This window comes from Sminthopsis crassicaudata, chromosome 5 (genome assembly GCF_048593235.1).
Source record: "Sminthopsis crassicaudata isolate SCR6 chromosome 5, ASM4859323v1, whole genome shotgun sequence".
NCBI classification, from domain to species: domain Eukaryota; kingdom Metazoa; phylum Chordata; class Mammalia; order Dasyuromorphia; family Dasyuridae; genus Sminthopsis; species Sminthopsis crassicaudata.
This window is the reverse complement of record NC_133621.1, coordinates 220,320,363-220,335,745: the sequence shown is the minus strand read 5'-3', so window position 1 is coordinate 220,335,745 and position 15,383 is coordinate 220,320,363. Positions and strand designations below refer to the sequence as shown.

Sequence of the window (15,383 nt, the reverse complement as noted above, 5' to 3'; positions counted from 1 at the left end):
GTATTTGACTACCTAATAGATTAGTAAAATAGTTCATTGCATAATATGTAATAATACATGTGTGAGTGTGGAATGCGTACTCAATTTTTAAATGATGAAAAATCAAATAATTTTGAAGATCAGTCTTGGACAATGTGAGGAAGAGTGAAAAGATGCCACTCTTCCTCCATCACCTGACTCATTACTATGTACCAAGCCTATGTCTGATGCTATTTCTATTTTTCCATTCCACATGGATACTGGCCCCACAGCTGCATATTTTATGTCTTTTGCCAAGGCTGATTAAAATAAAGATTCCTTAGTGACTTTTGAACTTGAGTTGCCCAGGGGATATTTCATTTGTAAACTCATTTGGTCCTTAGGCAATTGTAGCACAATGGACAAATGAAACAAATATCTTCTACTATTAGTGTGCACTTTGGAGGGAAATAATCTCCCTGCCCAGATAGATCAGTTTAAGTGATTAAAAAAAAAAAAGACAAGAGTTTTGAAGCCATTCTTTTTCCAATGATTTTCTCTTTCTTTCAACAAAATACAGCGCATCAATCTATTTCCTGAATTTAAAGCAAGACAGAATCTCTGATGCAGCATCATTTTAGAGTTAGTGATGAGAAACAGAGAATTGGTATATTCCAGAAGACGGTAACCTAGGAGAATTCAATTCTGCCTATTAAGCTGAGGTCATGGTTTTGTGAGATAATATGACCAGAAGCATCTTGTACTTTTCCTTTAATTCCTTACTGCTCAACTTTAAGACATTCCAGGGATTTGGGCGGGCAAAAACCATTCATCGAGACCTGAAATAATAGCAGAAAAGTAAGTAAGGAATTCATGGCTTTTCATAACACTACTTTTTCTTCTCTTTTTCAACTGTGAGGTTAGAATGATGTATCTGATTTTCTAAAGAGGTACAGAAAAATCAGATAAAAGCAAGGAAGGAAAAATGGAAGGAAGGAAGGAAGGAAGGAAGGAAGGAAGGAAGGAAGGAAGGAAGGAAGGAAGGAAGGAAGGAAGGAAGGAAGGAAGGAAGGAAGGAAGGAAGGAAGGAAGGAAGGAAGGAAGGAAGGAAGGAAAGAAGGAAAGAAGGAAGAAAAAAGAAATAGGTGGAGAAAGGGAGGGAAGAAGAAATTAAGAAAAGAAAAGAATTGTTACCAGGTCTTATTCCAAAGACATAGAAATTTCTTGTTCTCTGGTCTTAGACTCACATTTTCATATTGACTGAACACAGATGGCATCATCAAATAGACAAAATAATCAGAAAAGGGGGATGCCTAGCTATCTCCATTTCCAATTACAGTGGGCCCATTATATCTACAAACAAGATAGAAAACAAAATTATCAGAGTGACCAGAATCACAAGAATCAGGATACTTTTTCAGAATCTTCTTTATTGTATCTTCTATTCCCCCAGCTTCATAGAAGAAAAATGAGAACTCTGTTCTTAGCATTGATAAAAAAAAAAAAAAAGTCTGTTTTAATAATCCAAATCCCATGGGTGGCCAAGAATGAAATCCAGACTCTGTATCCAAGATATTCTTCTTTCAAATTGCATGGTCATTGACTTTTCACCTTTAATGAAAGTGAGGTGAGGTTTTGAAATCTAACCAAAAGAGAAGTTTCCTCTCCTAAACTCATCTATCCAAGAATCCAAAACCATTGCTCCATGGCTATGATGGCATGAAAATTCCCAAAATGTTAGGCTTCCAGACTGATGATATGAGGTATTTCAAAGGAATTGATAGATTTGGATACATTTGCAAGTCAAGGGGCAAAATTTATTACAGTTGTAATGCCAATTATAATAGGCTGAATTCCAAAAGAAGTTAGCAAAAAACCACAAAGAAGAAAAATAAATTTGTAAAGAAATTTTAGAGAGACCAAATATTTCATGTCACTGATATGCTAAGTTTATGGCTTAGAAGTGGAGTTGAGGAGTGGTCTGGTTTAGACTTTGTGTTCAGGTGCAGGACCCAAGTTCTCTGGGCAGAGTTCATGGGTGAACCAACTAAAGCCCTGTTTTTAGGCCTCCAACAGCACCAGGTTAAGTGGTGAACTCCCAATTTTGTTCTTCATCTACATTAACTTTAAGTAACTCATTATTATTGCTCATTAATTTCAGAAAACCCATTATCACTGACCAACAGGCTGTTATCAGACAGCCAGCAAAATGTGTGGGCTCAACATCTTGGTCATATAGAAAGAAGAAATGCATCATTTCTCAAGGCCAGGCAGAATAGGGGTTATTGCTACATCCTTACTAAAGGCTATATAACATCAATGGAGTCTGAAACACTGTATTCTGCATTGTATGAACTGGTCGTTTGTGGATACAAAGTATTCATTTCACAAAATGAAGGAGAAATTCCCCTTAGGGATTTTTGTGGGGAGTACTTTACACTAACCAAGCAAAAACCCTTCTATCAAATACATGAATTCTCCTAAGGAATCCTAATCCATGGGAACATGGAGGTAAAATGAATGCAAATAGGAGACATTTGTGTAGATAGTAAATAGAATTAACTAGTGCTTAACGAAAACGAATGTGACCAGATCCTGTTCAGGTTAGATTGCTTGTCATTTAATTTTAGAATCACAGGGAGAGAATGAATAGATAATGACATCTAAAAAAATGCAGTTTCACCGATAATAGGTGATGCTAGACTATAGTGACTTTTCATTGTAATGCTCCGCTGTGATTGAGCACATAATCTGTTCCAATATGAAATGAAGCTAGAATGTACAATGATCATTACAAGAATTATGAAATAAAGGGGGTACCACCATCAGGAAATTTATCACACCACACAAATTTCTACCTCTTAGTAGAAAAAGAAAAATTTTAAGTATTATTCTCCAATATCCATTGCCTTTGTATAAATAAACCCATCTCTACTTCCCTGCCCTACTGAACTAAAGATGTGAATACTTATATTTCCTCTATGACTATTCCTATATCTGAACATGAAATCATTGTTCAATAAAAATGTTTAGCTCACTGTTATTTGAAAAAATAAGAAAAGATCTAGCAAGGAAGAAATGTGAATTAGCCAATATTCTCCATTCTGGTAAATCTTCTGTAGAAGCAAAGTAAACAGCAGTCTTCCTGCTGTGATTATATACCTTCAATTCCAAAAACACTTCTGCCATGTTTAAATAAAAATGATCAGTCACCTTCTAAAAGATGAATTATTCTTTGAAAGGGGGCATTATCAACTATTAATTATGTACTGTGTATTCCTTTATTAGATCTTTTCTTAATTCATTACAGAAAAAAGTAATTAAAAAGGATGTATCAGAATGGGAGAAACATTAGAGACCAGTCTGAAATGAAGAGGAAAGCTCCTTAAAATTTAATTTGGAATTGGAAATTTTTGTAGGGTAAGTCTTCCTATATGTTCTTTGAAAGGCCTCAAAGACAAAATGACCAGCAAACATACAGGAAGTACAGAAAAGAACAACTGATTTGCTAAGGGAATATAATTGCTGTTTAGTTTTGTCCAATGGTTCAGGACCCATTGGACTACAGTATCAGTAAGGATTTCTTGGAGAAGAAACTGGAATGATTAGCCATTAACTTCCCCTGGGGTTCCTTTTGTCAACAAAACGGCAGTTTTAGGTTCATACAACTAAAAAGATTCTGAATTTGTCTTAGAACTCATATCCTCCTGATCCAAGGCTTACCCTATAGAGGAACCAATAGTTCTAAGGTAAGAGACAAGCATGCAGAAAAATTGCTTCATAATCCATATAATATGGCAACAAGAAATGAACCTCCCACCCAAAAAAAAGAACAGTGTCAGGGTGAAGGTTTACAGCTGTTATATGGAAATGAAGTATCCTCAGGGTTGTCCAATGAACAGTAATTTTCTTCATTCCCATTATAAATTGGAGTAAAGGTATCAAGCAAACCATTTGAGTGTCTGTATGCCTTCTAAGCAGAAGCTTACTTAGAATTAGGCTGTGGGCAAATGGACTATTAGATATGCTAATCTGGAAGAGGTGGAAGTAGGGAACAGATGTGTTTCCTCCTTGGCTCTGGGTCCTTCCTCTCCAGGAAATTGAGCTTCCTCCTTGCACAATTACTTGCCCCTCCACATCACTTTGTGCAACATGCTACACAACTGCTCCCCTTCTTCCTGAGTCCTATTAATATTTTTCCCTCAACTAAATTTCTTTCTTCCCAACCCCGACCAATCTAATTCCCAAAGTAGTTGATGATCTAAGCTTCTATAGAAAGATTCCTTCTCCCTAAACATTAGCACCTGAGTAAAATGGTCCTGGGCTTCACCATCACCTTTCTTATGAGAAATTTTCACCAGATACAATAATGGTTCTGCTTCCCCTTATCCACCCAGAGAACTGATTTCGTCTGGGCATTCTTATTATTCTGAAAATCTAAGCACTGCCTCAGTGAAGTATTAAAAAAAAAAACACCCTGTAGCCAGAAAGAGTAGAATGAGAATAATTCTCTGGGGATCAATATCCTTAGTATTATATAGGGAAGAAATGAACATGGATGTATGATAGTGCATAGTAGGCTCAGTCAGATAGAAGGGAAATTCAGGTAGAGATTCCTAATGGGTTCTTAATAATATTCCTAAATGTAGCTCATTTAGCTACATGTCCATAAAAAAAAAATACTGGGATGTGAAGAGAATTGTTTCTGGGGCTAGTAGCCCCAATGCTTTCCATCAATAGATGGATCTACAAGTAAAACTTAAACTCAATATTAGTTATTGCTCCAAGTTCCACTTCTAATTTCTCCTTCCATTACCTGTCATCTCCCCAGCAATTTCAGCATTCCCTTGGTTATAATAGATAAACCTTGAACAATTTAGATGTCTGTGCTACTATTTTCTGAAATCTGACATCTTTTTTTTTAATGTCTTCTTCAATAAAAGTTTATTGCTACATATTCTGAATTGTCCCTGATGTTCTGCTAGGCTCACAATAATATTTGTTTTTATTATTGTAGTTTCTTTGTGTTTATTTTCTTTTTTTAATAATTTTTATTTATAAAATTTTTGACATTATATATTCATGAATAATTTTTTATAACATTATCCCTTGTATTCATTTTTCCAAATTATCCCCTCCCTCCCTCTACTCCCTCCCCTTGATGACAGGCAATCCCATATATTTTACATGTGTTACAATATAACCTAGATACAATATATATGTGTAAATACCATTTTCTTGTTGCACATTAAGTATTTGATTCCTAAGGTATAAGTAACCTGGATAGATAGACAGTAGTTCTAACAGTTTACATTCACTTCCCAGTGTTCTTTCTCTGGGTGTAGTTGTGAAATCTGACATCTTAAGAAAAAATAAAACCTGTTCAAGGAGAAGCCAAAAGGTTCTAGAGCAATGAAACAAATGTGTTATCTGGTTCTACAGAAGCTTAGTGTTATGACAGAGGAAAGAGCCCAGAAGGGATGAGAAGGTAAGGAGAAGAAATGGGGCATTTAGAAGAGGTATATTAAGGCACAGAACTTCCCATGAAACCAGTTAAGTTTAAAGGGTATTCACTATGCAAATATGTAATACTAAGAAACTTTTCCCCAGTAAAATCACTTTATAAAAATTGAAAATTGGTAATGATATTAAAAATGCTACAAAACATTAAATAAAAGAAATTCAATTTAAAATCATTTATTAAAACACTGACGTTCCTCACACACCATGTATATCTGCAAAGATTGAAAACTGATGAAACTACACAGTTAGTAAAGGATCTGTAAAATCAGCAACTAATACACAATTGCTAGCAGTAAAAACTAGTCCAAATGATGCATAAAATAATTTGAAATTTTCTGAGAAAAGTGAAGAAACTATTCATAGTCTGTGAGCCAGTGATCTCCCCACTGAATATTTATTCAGTCTTTAATCTTCAAAGGAGATTGAAGACAGAAAAAGGTACCATGCATATTCCAAGAAATCAAGGTACATTCTGTGATAGCAACAAATTGGTTACAAAGGGACTGTCTATTATGGTCACTGTGTTTGTATTGCTTAACTTTTTATCTAGGTTACAAAGGGATTTAATAAAGGATATATATCTGAAAAATAGTATAGTAAGAAAACAAATAAAATCACAATTTTTTTAAATAATACAAAATGAAATACATTTTGTAGGAATGGGGTAGAGAAAAGAAACTGGGGAAAAAGGAAGAAAGAAAGATTGGGGACAAAATTGTTTACAAAAAAACCTTATGCTCAGTAGCCAAGAGGATGCTCAACGTCTTTGTGGATAGCAAAATGGTGGCATCATTTTTTTTTATCCATGAAAGAAAAATGGATCCAAGGAATTTCTTCTTAGCATTTATATTCAAAATGTAATGCTGACATTTTATGATGCCTCTTCTCAACTCCATTGTCTTTGTCTTTATCTTTCTCTCTTGGTCTCTACTCTCCTCCCTCTCACTCTATCATTCTCCTTCTCTCTGCTCTTGCCCCTCTATCTGTTTCTCTCTCCCCTGTATCTCTCTGTGTTTGTCTCTATCTCTATCTCTGTTTCTCATTGTCTGAGTCCGTTTGTCAGTCTGTGTGTGTGTGTGTCTCTCTGTCCCCCTGTCTCTTTTTCTTACTTTCACGCTCTTTCTATTTTATTTACAGATCCATTTAAACCATAGATCAGAAATGAGAAACTATACAGGGATAACATTGTTCATTCTTCGGGGATTGACAGATGACCCACAGTTGAAGATTCTGCTTTTGATCTTTCTGTTTCTGTCCTACATCCTGAGTGTAACTGGGAACTTGACCATCATCACCCTCACTTTGATGGATCAGCACCTTAAAACCCCAATGTATTTTTTCCTCAGGAACTTTTCTTTCTTAGAATTATCATTCACAACTGCCTGTATCCCCAGATTCCTGTACAACATGTCAACTGGAGACTATACTGTGACCTATAATGGATGTTTCACTCAATTATTTTTTGGAATTCTCTTTGGGGCCTCAGAATTTTTTCTCTTGGCTGCCATGTCTTATGACCGCTATGTAGCTATCTGCAAACCCCTGCACTATGCAACCATCATAAACAACAGAGTCTGTAATCAGCTCATCCTGAGTTGTTGGGTGTCTGGGTTGATGATTATCATTCCAATAGTTAGTTTTGGTCTTCAGCTAGAATACTGTGACTCCAATATCATTGACCATTTTGTCTGTGATATATCACCATTGCTGGAGATCACATGCTCCGATACACAGTTCATGGAAAGAATGGTTTTAGCCCTTGCTGTGTTCACACTCATCATCACTTTAGTGTTAGTGGTTCTATCTTATGCATATATCATTAGGACTATTCTGAGATTCCCCTCAGCTGAGCAAAGGAAAAAAGCCTTTTCCACTTGTTCCTCCCACATGATTGTTGTCTCCATGACTTATGGAACCTGCATCTTCATCTATATCAAACCTTCTGAAAGAGAAGGAGTGGCTATGAATAAAGTGGTATCAGTACTTGCAACCTCAGTGGCACCAGTTATGAACCCTTTTATTTATACCCTGAGGAATAAACAAGTGATTAAAGCTTTTAGAGATGCATTGAAAAAATTTGTATCAATTTCAAAGTTATAAGAGGAAACTGACTTTCAGAAGCAATATTAGTAAAACAAAACATTAATATCTTTGAACTTTTCTGGATCCTATGACTGAATTTTATTTTCTAACTAATGTCCCTTTACCCACAGCTTCTTTCACAACTCTTTTTTCTTTCCTATCTGGACATCCTCACTAATCGAGGTGTTTTCCTCCCCACTCCATACTCCTTATTAAAGATTTCACTTTCAATCACCTCATCTCTTCACTTCTATAAAAATTAATGAATGTTTATTAACAAAGAACTATCTATAACAGTTATTATAAAAGAATTTTCCAGATGCTTATTTAATAGGCAATATGCATTTATTAAATGTATTTTATGTACTGGGCAATAAGCACAAAAAATATAGGTATAAAAAAAGAAAGTTAATCCCTGCCCCACAAAAAGTTAAAAGCTAGTTAGTAAGTCAAAACACTCACATACACACACACACAAGCTAAAAAGTGGGAGGGAGAAGAAGGGTACTTTGCTTGAGGGTATGGTGGATAGATCAGTCAGGGAAATTCCAAAGTGGTGAAGTCAGCTGGGAAATGAGGAAATATTCTAATTCAGTTTTCTCTTTAGCTGGAAGTTTGGAGTAGAGGGAGAGTATAGTAATGGACTACCAAGGACCATGTAATTTTATATAATGATTAAGTCTACCCAACAATTAGCTTCCTGGGGGATGATGAAGATCTCAGTCAGAGAATACTCAAAGTAGGGCAGCCAAATGAGAAATCAATTATGCCTGATTGACGTATACTTTGAAACCAGTTTATTCTTTGTCTTTATCAGGAAGGAGAGCCTATTATTAGCCATAATCAAGACTCAAATGGTCCTTTTGGTATAGTTATAGTCTAGCACTCCAACCTGTGAGACAGTCAAGTTAGCATCTTTCAACAACCTTTGAAATCTTGATTAACATAATTTTAGACAGGTCTGGGACCTGGTCAGCTAGGTGGATTTCACCTGGCTCCTCCTAGATCCCATCATGATATCTCTTAGCTTATTTCTTCATCCTCCCCTTACTTCTTAACTATTGCCTCTGCTCCACTGTTGTTGTGTACCCTGAAATGCAAGCTCTTCATTTATGTTTCTCCATTGCAATTGCTTGAGTTTGTGAAGCTATTTTCACATAAATAAAATAGCACACCTTTATAACCTGATTTATTATGCCATGAACTGAATTTCTATTATTCTTACCTGGCCAGGGCGATTCCATGATCAGGAAGGTAGTTTCCCCAGGGCGAAGCTTATCCATTGCACTCTGGATGGGCTGGCCCCTGTGATTTTCCCAAATGCGGGAATCTCAACTGTATACTTTGTGATAGTATTGTGCTATCAGTTTCCCTAAAACGTTCTGCCTAAGTTTCCTTAACTGCCTCAATCCCCTTAGTTGCAAACCCCTCCCCCTCTGTTCATTAACATTCAGGGCCACTTGCTCTAAGGTTATACATTGTCAATGTGAGACTCAAGATAAGGGGGAGTTCAAACTTCCTAGCTCCTAATTCCTTCTGCCATCAAGAATTTATGGTCCTACCCCCTACCCTGTCATTGTTCTTCTTCATCCCAGTTTACCAAAATGTCCAGTGCCTCTCACCACCCTGTCAGAACCTGATTGATAGTCTGTTCCCACTCTCAATGCTCTGACTCCAGATTTGGTCTTGGTCTACCCCTGTAGGTGAGCCATGTGTGTTTATATGTCACTGAGAACTCACATTCACCACTGGATATTTTGAGACAAGAGTCCTGTCAGTCAATCAATTAAATTCTCCAATAAATAAAATGTTAAAACTCTTTAATCTCTATCTTGCCGCAGTTTTTCCTGCATTACATTAGTGTGCCTTTTTTTGAATTATTTAATATTTCCCCAGTTACATTTAAAATAAATTCTTACATTTGTTTCTAATTCTTTTGAATTCCACATCTCTCCATTATACCCACCTCCAGCCCCCATTAATAAATCACAAGTAAAGTTATGCAAAATATTTCCATAAAAATCATGTTGTAAAAGAAAGAAAACATAGATCTCCAATGCTACAAATAGAAAAAACTTTTAAGAAAAATAAAGTTGAAAGAGAAGGAAAGGGAGAGAGAATGGGAGAAAGAAGGAGAGGGAAAAGGGAGAGAGGGGAGAGAGAGAACGAGAGAGAGAGAATGCTTTATTAGTATTCAGACAAAATCAGTTTCTTCTCTGGACATAAAAAATTTTTCCATCTTAAGTCCTTCAGAATAGGCATGGTTCATTGTTCTACTAAGAATAGCAATATAATTTACAGATGATTATCCCACAACATTTTGTTATTTTGTACACAAAGTACATTACTTCATACATGGTATTTGAGTTCATGGAGGACTTTCTAGGTTTTATTTGAGAGCACCTTATTCATCATTTCACACGGAACAATAACATTACATCATAATCACCACAATTTATTCAGTCATTCCCCATTTGATGGACATCCCCTCTATTTCCAATATTTTGCCTCCAGAATACAGTTGCTATGAATATTTTGCATGTATGGGTCACTTTTTGTTTTCTTCTCATCTCTTTTTTGATTCATGCGTACTACTGCTATTGTTAAGTCAAACATGCGCCTTTTGGGCATAGAGCAATATATTTTGATCATTTTTCAATTGGGGTATGATGCTTATTTTTTATAAACTTGACTCAGTTATTTTTGTGTTTGAGAAATGAGGCCTTATAAAAGAAATCTTCAAAACTCTTTTTGCAATTACTACTGCTAATTGTATTTTCCCCCATTTCTCCTCTTCTCTCTCTTTACACTCTCCTTTAAAAGCATTTTGCTACTGACCACTATCTTCTTCAACATGCCCTTTCCCTATTTCATTCCCTTCCTATTTTCTTGCAAGTCAAGATGGATTTCTATGCCCATTTTGAATGGTGTATGTCATTTCCTCTTTGAAGCAATTATGGTTAGAGTAAGGTTTGTTTGTTCCCTACTTCTTCCCCTATTCCCCTTAACTGAAAAATCTTTTTCTTGCCTCTTTTTATGGCAGACAATTTACACCATTCCCCTTTCCCTTTTCCCTTTCTCCCAGTACATCCTCTCTCACCCTTTAATTTCATTCTTTTTTAGAACACATCCTTTACTTCTTCACTAAGAGGCCCCTTGAGTTCTGTACTAAAGGATATATGACTAAGTTTCAGACTTCAGGACAGCCTGAGCCCAAAATGTGGGGTCACATTCTGTAATTTTATAATATCATTTTAAATTTAAATACAAAATAGGAGAAGAAAAAAAATATCTTGTGCAAAAAGGATATAGAATATGAAGCAATAAATTAATAAATTTCCATTTCAAGAAAACATATATATATACACATATCTATATATGTGTGTATATATATATAGACATATGTGTGCATATTTGTAAATATATATACATGTTAGGATTACTAGGTGAGAACTCAGGTTGTCTGGACAGTGACAAGGTGAGAATTCAGGTTGTCTGGACAATTACAAGGTGAGAACTCAGGTTGACTTGACAGTTCTCTGGCTCAGACCTTTGGTTTGGGCCTTTAAAGGGAGTTTACACTTTAGGAATTCTAAGAGGAGCAAGCTCATTGGTTGGAGTACTTCTTCCCAGAAGCCCTTGCATTATCCCATGCCCATTCTCTGGGAGGATAAAAGAGGCAACATTGAGCCTGGAGAGCAGTCTGGACTGGGGAAGGACAAAAGCTGGAGGAGATTCAGAGCCAGGATTCAGGAAGAAGAAGAGGCTGGCTGGAGGCTCCTGAGGCCTCCCAAGAAACCTCCTCCCAGAGAAGGATTACAACTGAGAGACGATCAGAACATTAACATATACACACATATACATTCATATGCATCTTTGTAAGGCTGTATTGTATTCTTTATACTCTTTCTCTGAAGGTGGATAACATCTTCCTTTATAACTCCAAATCTTTCCATATTTTTTCCTTACTTCACCAACCCTTCAACACTTACATTACAGCAATATTCTAATCTTATAATGTCCAGTTATTTTAAATGGTCTAAAACAATATTGATTAACATGGCTGATGTATAGTATGATTTTCCTAATACTCTCTTTTGATTAAATGTATCTTAGCTTTAATTTTGTCTAACAAAACGATTGCTGTTCCATAATAAATTCTACTCCTGATCTTTATTTTTGTTTCGGTTTACCTCTTATTTCTTATCCTTCTGACTCCTCTGTTTTACTTTTACCTGCTACTCTGCCTTCCTATTACTATACCTGCCCAACGACTTTTCCCTTGAATTAGGAAGCTTTTTATACATCTTAAAAAATGTATTTTTATTTCCCTGTTTATCTCACTCCCATTAATTTGCATACTCTATCCTATTTCTGTTATCCCATTAACTCCATTAATTAAATGAAAGCAATTCTACCACCTCATTCCTCTCAGACTGGCTAATATGAGAGAAAAATGATGTGTTGGATGGCACAAAGGAAAACTGAGACATGAATACCTATTAGTGAAGTTGCAAATTGATCCAAACATTCTGGGGAACAATTGGGAACTATGACCAAAAAGTAATAAAAATGTGCATATTCTTTGATCCAGCAATACTACTAGTTCTATATCCCGAAGAGATCATAAAAAAAAAGGGAAAGGACCCACTTGTACTAAAATATATAAAAAATATACTAAAAGATATTCTGTTTGTGGTAGTCAATTGGAAGTTAAGTGGATGCCCACCAATTGGAGAAGAGCTGAACAAGTTGTGTTATATGAACGTAATGGAATACTGTTGTGCTATAAGAAATGATAAATAACTGGATTTCAGAAAAATCCAGAAAGCTAATAGGAACTGATGGTAAATGAAGTAGAATAACTAGCACATTATACATAATTTTACAATTATTAACTACAATAGACGTAACTCTTCGGAGTTATACAATGACCCATGACAATTCCAAAACATTTGTGATGGAAAATATCATCCACATCCAGAGAAAGAGGTAGAGTCTGAATACAGATTAAAGCATAATATTTCAACTTTTTAAAATTTTAATTTGTTTTTTTTTCTTTCTTGAGGTGTTTCCCTTTTGTAGATTCCTCCTTCACAAAAAACCCACTAATATGTAAATAAGTTTAACATATTTGTCCAAGTATAACCTATATTGGATTGTTTTCTGTCTTAGCAAGGCAGAAGAAAGGGAAAGAGGGGGGACAAAAGCTTGGAATTCAAAATCTTACAGAAATGAATATTGAAAACTACCTTTACATGTACTTAGAAAAAATTAAATAATATTAGATACAAAAAAGAAGAGAAAAGAAAAGAAAACATCATTGAGAGAGCTTCCATTTAGATGACAAACTGGAAGATAATACTGAATATGTGTTCCTATGTAACAACAAGGAAGGAGGACTAAATAATGATTAAGAATTTCAAAGAAAATCCTCAGTAAGATTATTCATACAAGTCTGGGGAAGGGGGAAGGAAGACTACAGCTATACACAATGAAAGTAAAATGCTGTTAAAGAAGTAGTAGAAGAAGAAGTGAAGAAACTGTAAGTTTGAAGCAGCATCACGTGACTAGCCGCGGTGCACTAACAATGGAAACCATAGGTGTAAAGTGATAAAAACAACAATCCCCTTAAGAGGTAAATCCAAGAGGATGAAAGACCACCCAACACTCTAACCAAGGAGGATCCATTCTTCCTATAGCTAAAATTAGACAAATTCCAAGAGAGACAGAACAAGAAATGTATCAACTAGGAAAATCCCAAATATAAAGCAAAATTCCAACCAGCACTAGAATGAACACAACCTTGGACAGGATAAAAACTATGTAGCACACTGCTCAAAGGCGACTCAGTTGAAACAGAGACCACAACTGAGAAATGAACACTTAAAAAAATTTTGAGTTATTTTTTCAGTTGTGCCTGACTCTTCATGACCCCTTTTGGGATTCTCTTGGTAGATATAACAAACTGGTTTGCACAACTTTCCCAGGATCACCTAGCTAGTATGTGTCTGAATCAGGATTTAAAACCTACATCTTCCTGACTCCTAGCCTGACACTGTATCACTGCACCATGTAGCTGTTCAGTCATCAAAATAAGTGTCTCTAAAATGTGCTGATCTAAAAAGTGTCAATAGGGACAAAAGGGTACCCAGTACCCTGAGCCAGGGTCAGCAAATTACAGAGCACAACATGAGAATATTGAAGCCTGACAGTCCTTTGTGAACATAAAAGTACAAGGAAGTAGAAACAAGAAAGAACAGAGAAAAATCAAGACCAAACAGAACTTGACCATTCCATGCAAAATATTTTAAAAGATTGTACATTATGACCAGGCTTTATTTAGAAAGGGAATGAGGAGTTGGTTCAGTATTTTAAAAAAAACTATAAATATGATACACCATATTAATGAATGAGAAAAACAATAAAAATCACAAAATTGCCTCAAAAGATGCAGAAAAATGTTTTTGTTAAATATTTTGAAAAATTCCCTGTATTTTTAAGATGAGAATAAGTGGAATATTTATTGATATGGCAAAGTCCAGAGACAATATTAAATGTAATAGAGAAATGTTAGACTTTCTAATAAAATCAGGGAAAAATATGGTTGTCTATTATCACTACATTATATGTCTAATGTCTAGAATTAATGCATTCTAGACATTCTAGATTAGGCAGTAATAAAATAAATAATGTTATATTTTTAAAGTAATCTTACATTGCCAAACATGGAATAACCATTGACAAAATAGAAACAAAATTGGCTTAATTTAGAAATTTAATGGTCTACTTAGGAACTCTAAAGATTCAAGTAAAAAGTCATTAAAGCAGCATTTTTAATAAAGTAGGGGCATGTAGAATAAACATTTATGAATAATAAAATAGAGCAAACAAAAAATTATAAACCAAACAAAGTGAAAATATTATGCTACCATCCACATTCAGCCTCCATAGTTCTTTGTCTGGATGCAGATGGCATTTTCCATCCCAAGTCTATTAAAAAAAATACATACCTTGGACAGCTAAGTGGTGCAGTGGATAGAGCACCAGCCCTGAAATCAGGAGGACCTGCATTCAGATCTGATCTCAAACACATAATACTTCCTAGATGTGTCATCCTAGGCAAGTTAAGTACCTGCCGAATTGCTTCAGCGGAAAAAAAAAAAAAAAGGAAAATATATAACTTTAAAATAATCACCAACTACCCTTTTACAAGGCAAAATTTGATTCCTACCAATAGGGGAGATGAAGAGATTGGCCATCAGATGCTGAGTGCCCTGCTCTACTCCAGATGATACCTATTAAGCCCTTTAAATACCATTAGTTTATCTGAGATATCACTACACACCTGTCAGATTGGCTAGAATGACAGGGAAAGATAATGCAGAATGTTGGAGGGGATGTGGGAAAACTGGGACACTGTTACATTGTTGGTAGAATTGTGAATATATCCAGCCATTCAGGAGAGCAATTTGAAACTATGCTCAAAAAGCTATCAATCTGTGCATACCCTTTGATCCAGCAGTGTTACTACTGGGCTTATATCCCAAAGAGATCTTAAAGAAGGGAAAGGGACCAGTATGTGCAAGAATGTTTGTGGCAGCCCTCTTTGGAGTGACCAGAAACTGGAAACTGAATGGATGCTCATCAATAGGAGAATGGCTAAATAAATTGTGGTATATGAATGTTATGGAATATTATTGTTCTGTAAAAAATGACCCATAGGATGATTTCAGAAAGGGTGGGAGAGACTTACATGAACTGATACTTAGTGAAATGAGAAGGACCAGGAGATCATTATATACTTCAACAACAATACT

General features: G+C 35.5%; 2 protein-coding genes and 1 pseudogene across 3 annotated transcripts in view; all 3 read left to right on the top strand.

Annotated features, from left to right (window-relative positions):
• Positions 1-15,383, top strand: part of LOC141542774 (olfactory receptor 6C2-like) — a 55,458-nt gene that overhangs the window by 29,047 nt on the left and 11,028 nt on the right. The window lies entirely within an intron of this gene.
• Positions 6,630-7,977, top strand: LOC141542770 (olfactory receptor 6C2-like). The gene has a single exon (XM_074267354.1). It carries the CDS (start codon positions 6,643-6,645, stop codon positions 7,579-7,581), a length of 939 nt encoding a protein of 312 aa, XP_074123455.1. The 5' UTR covers positions 6,630-6,642; the 3' UTR covers positions 7,582-7,977.
• Positions 8,781-8,932, top strand: LOC141545268 (U1 spliceosomal RNA; annotated as a pseudogene).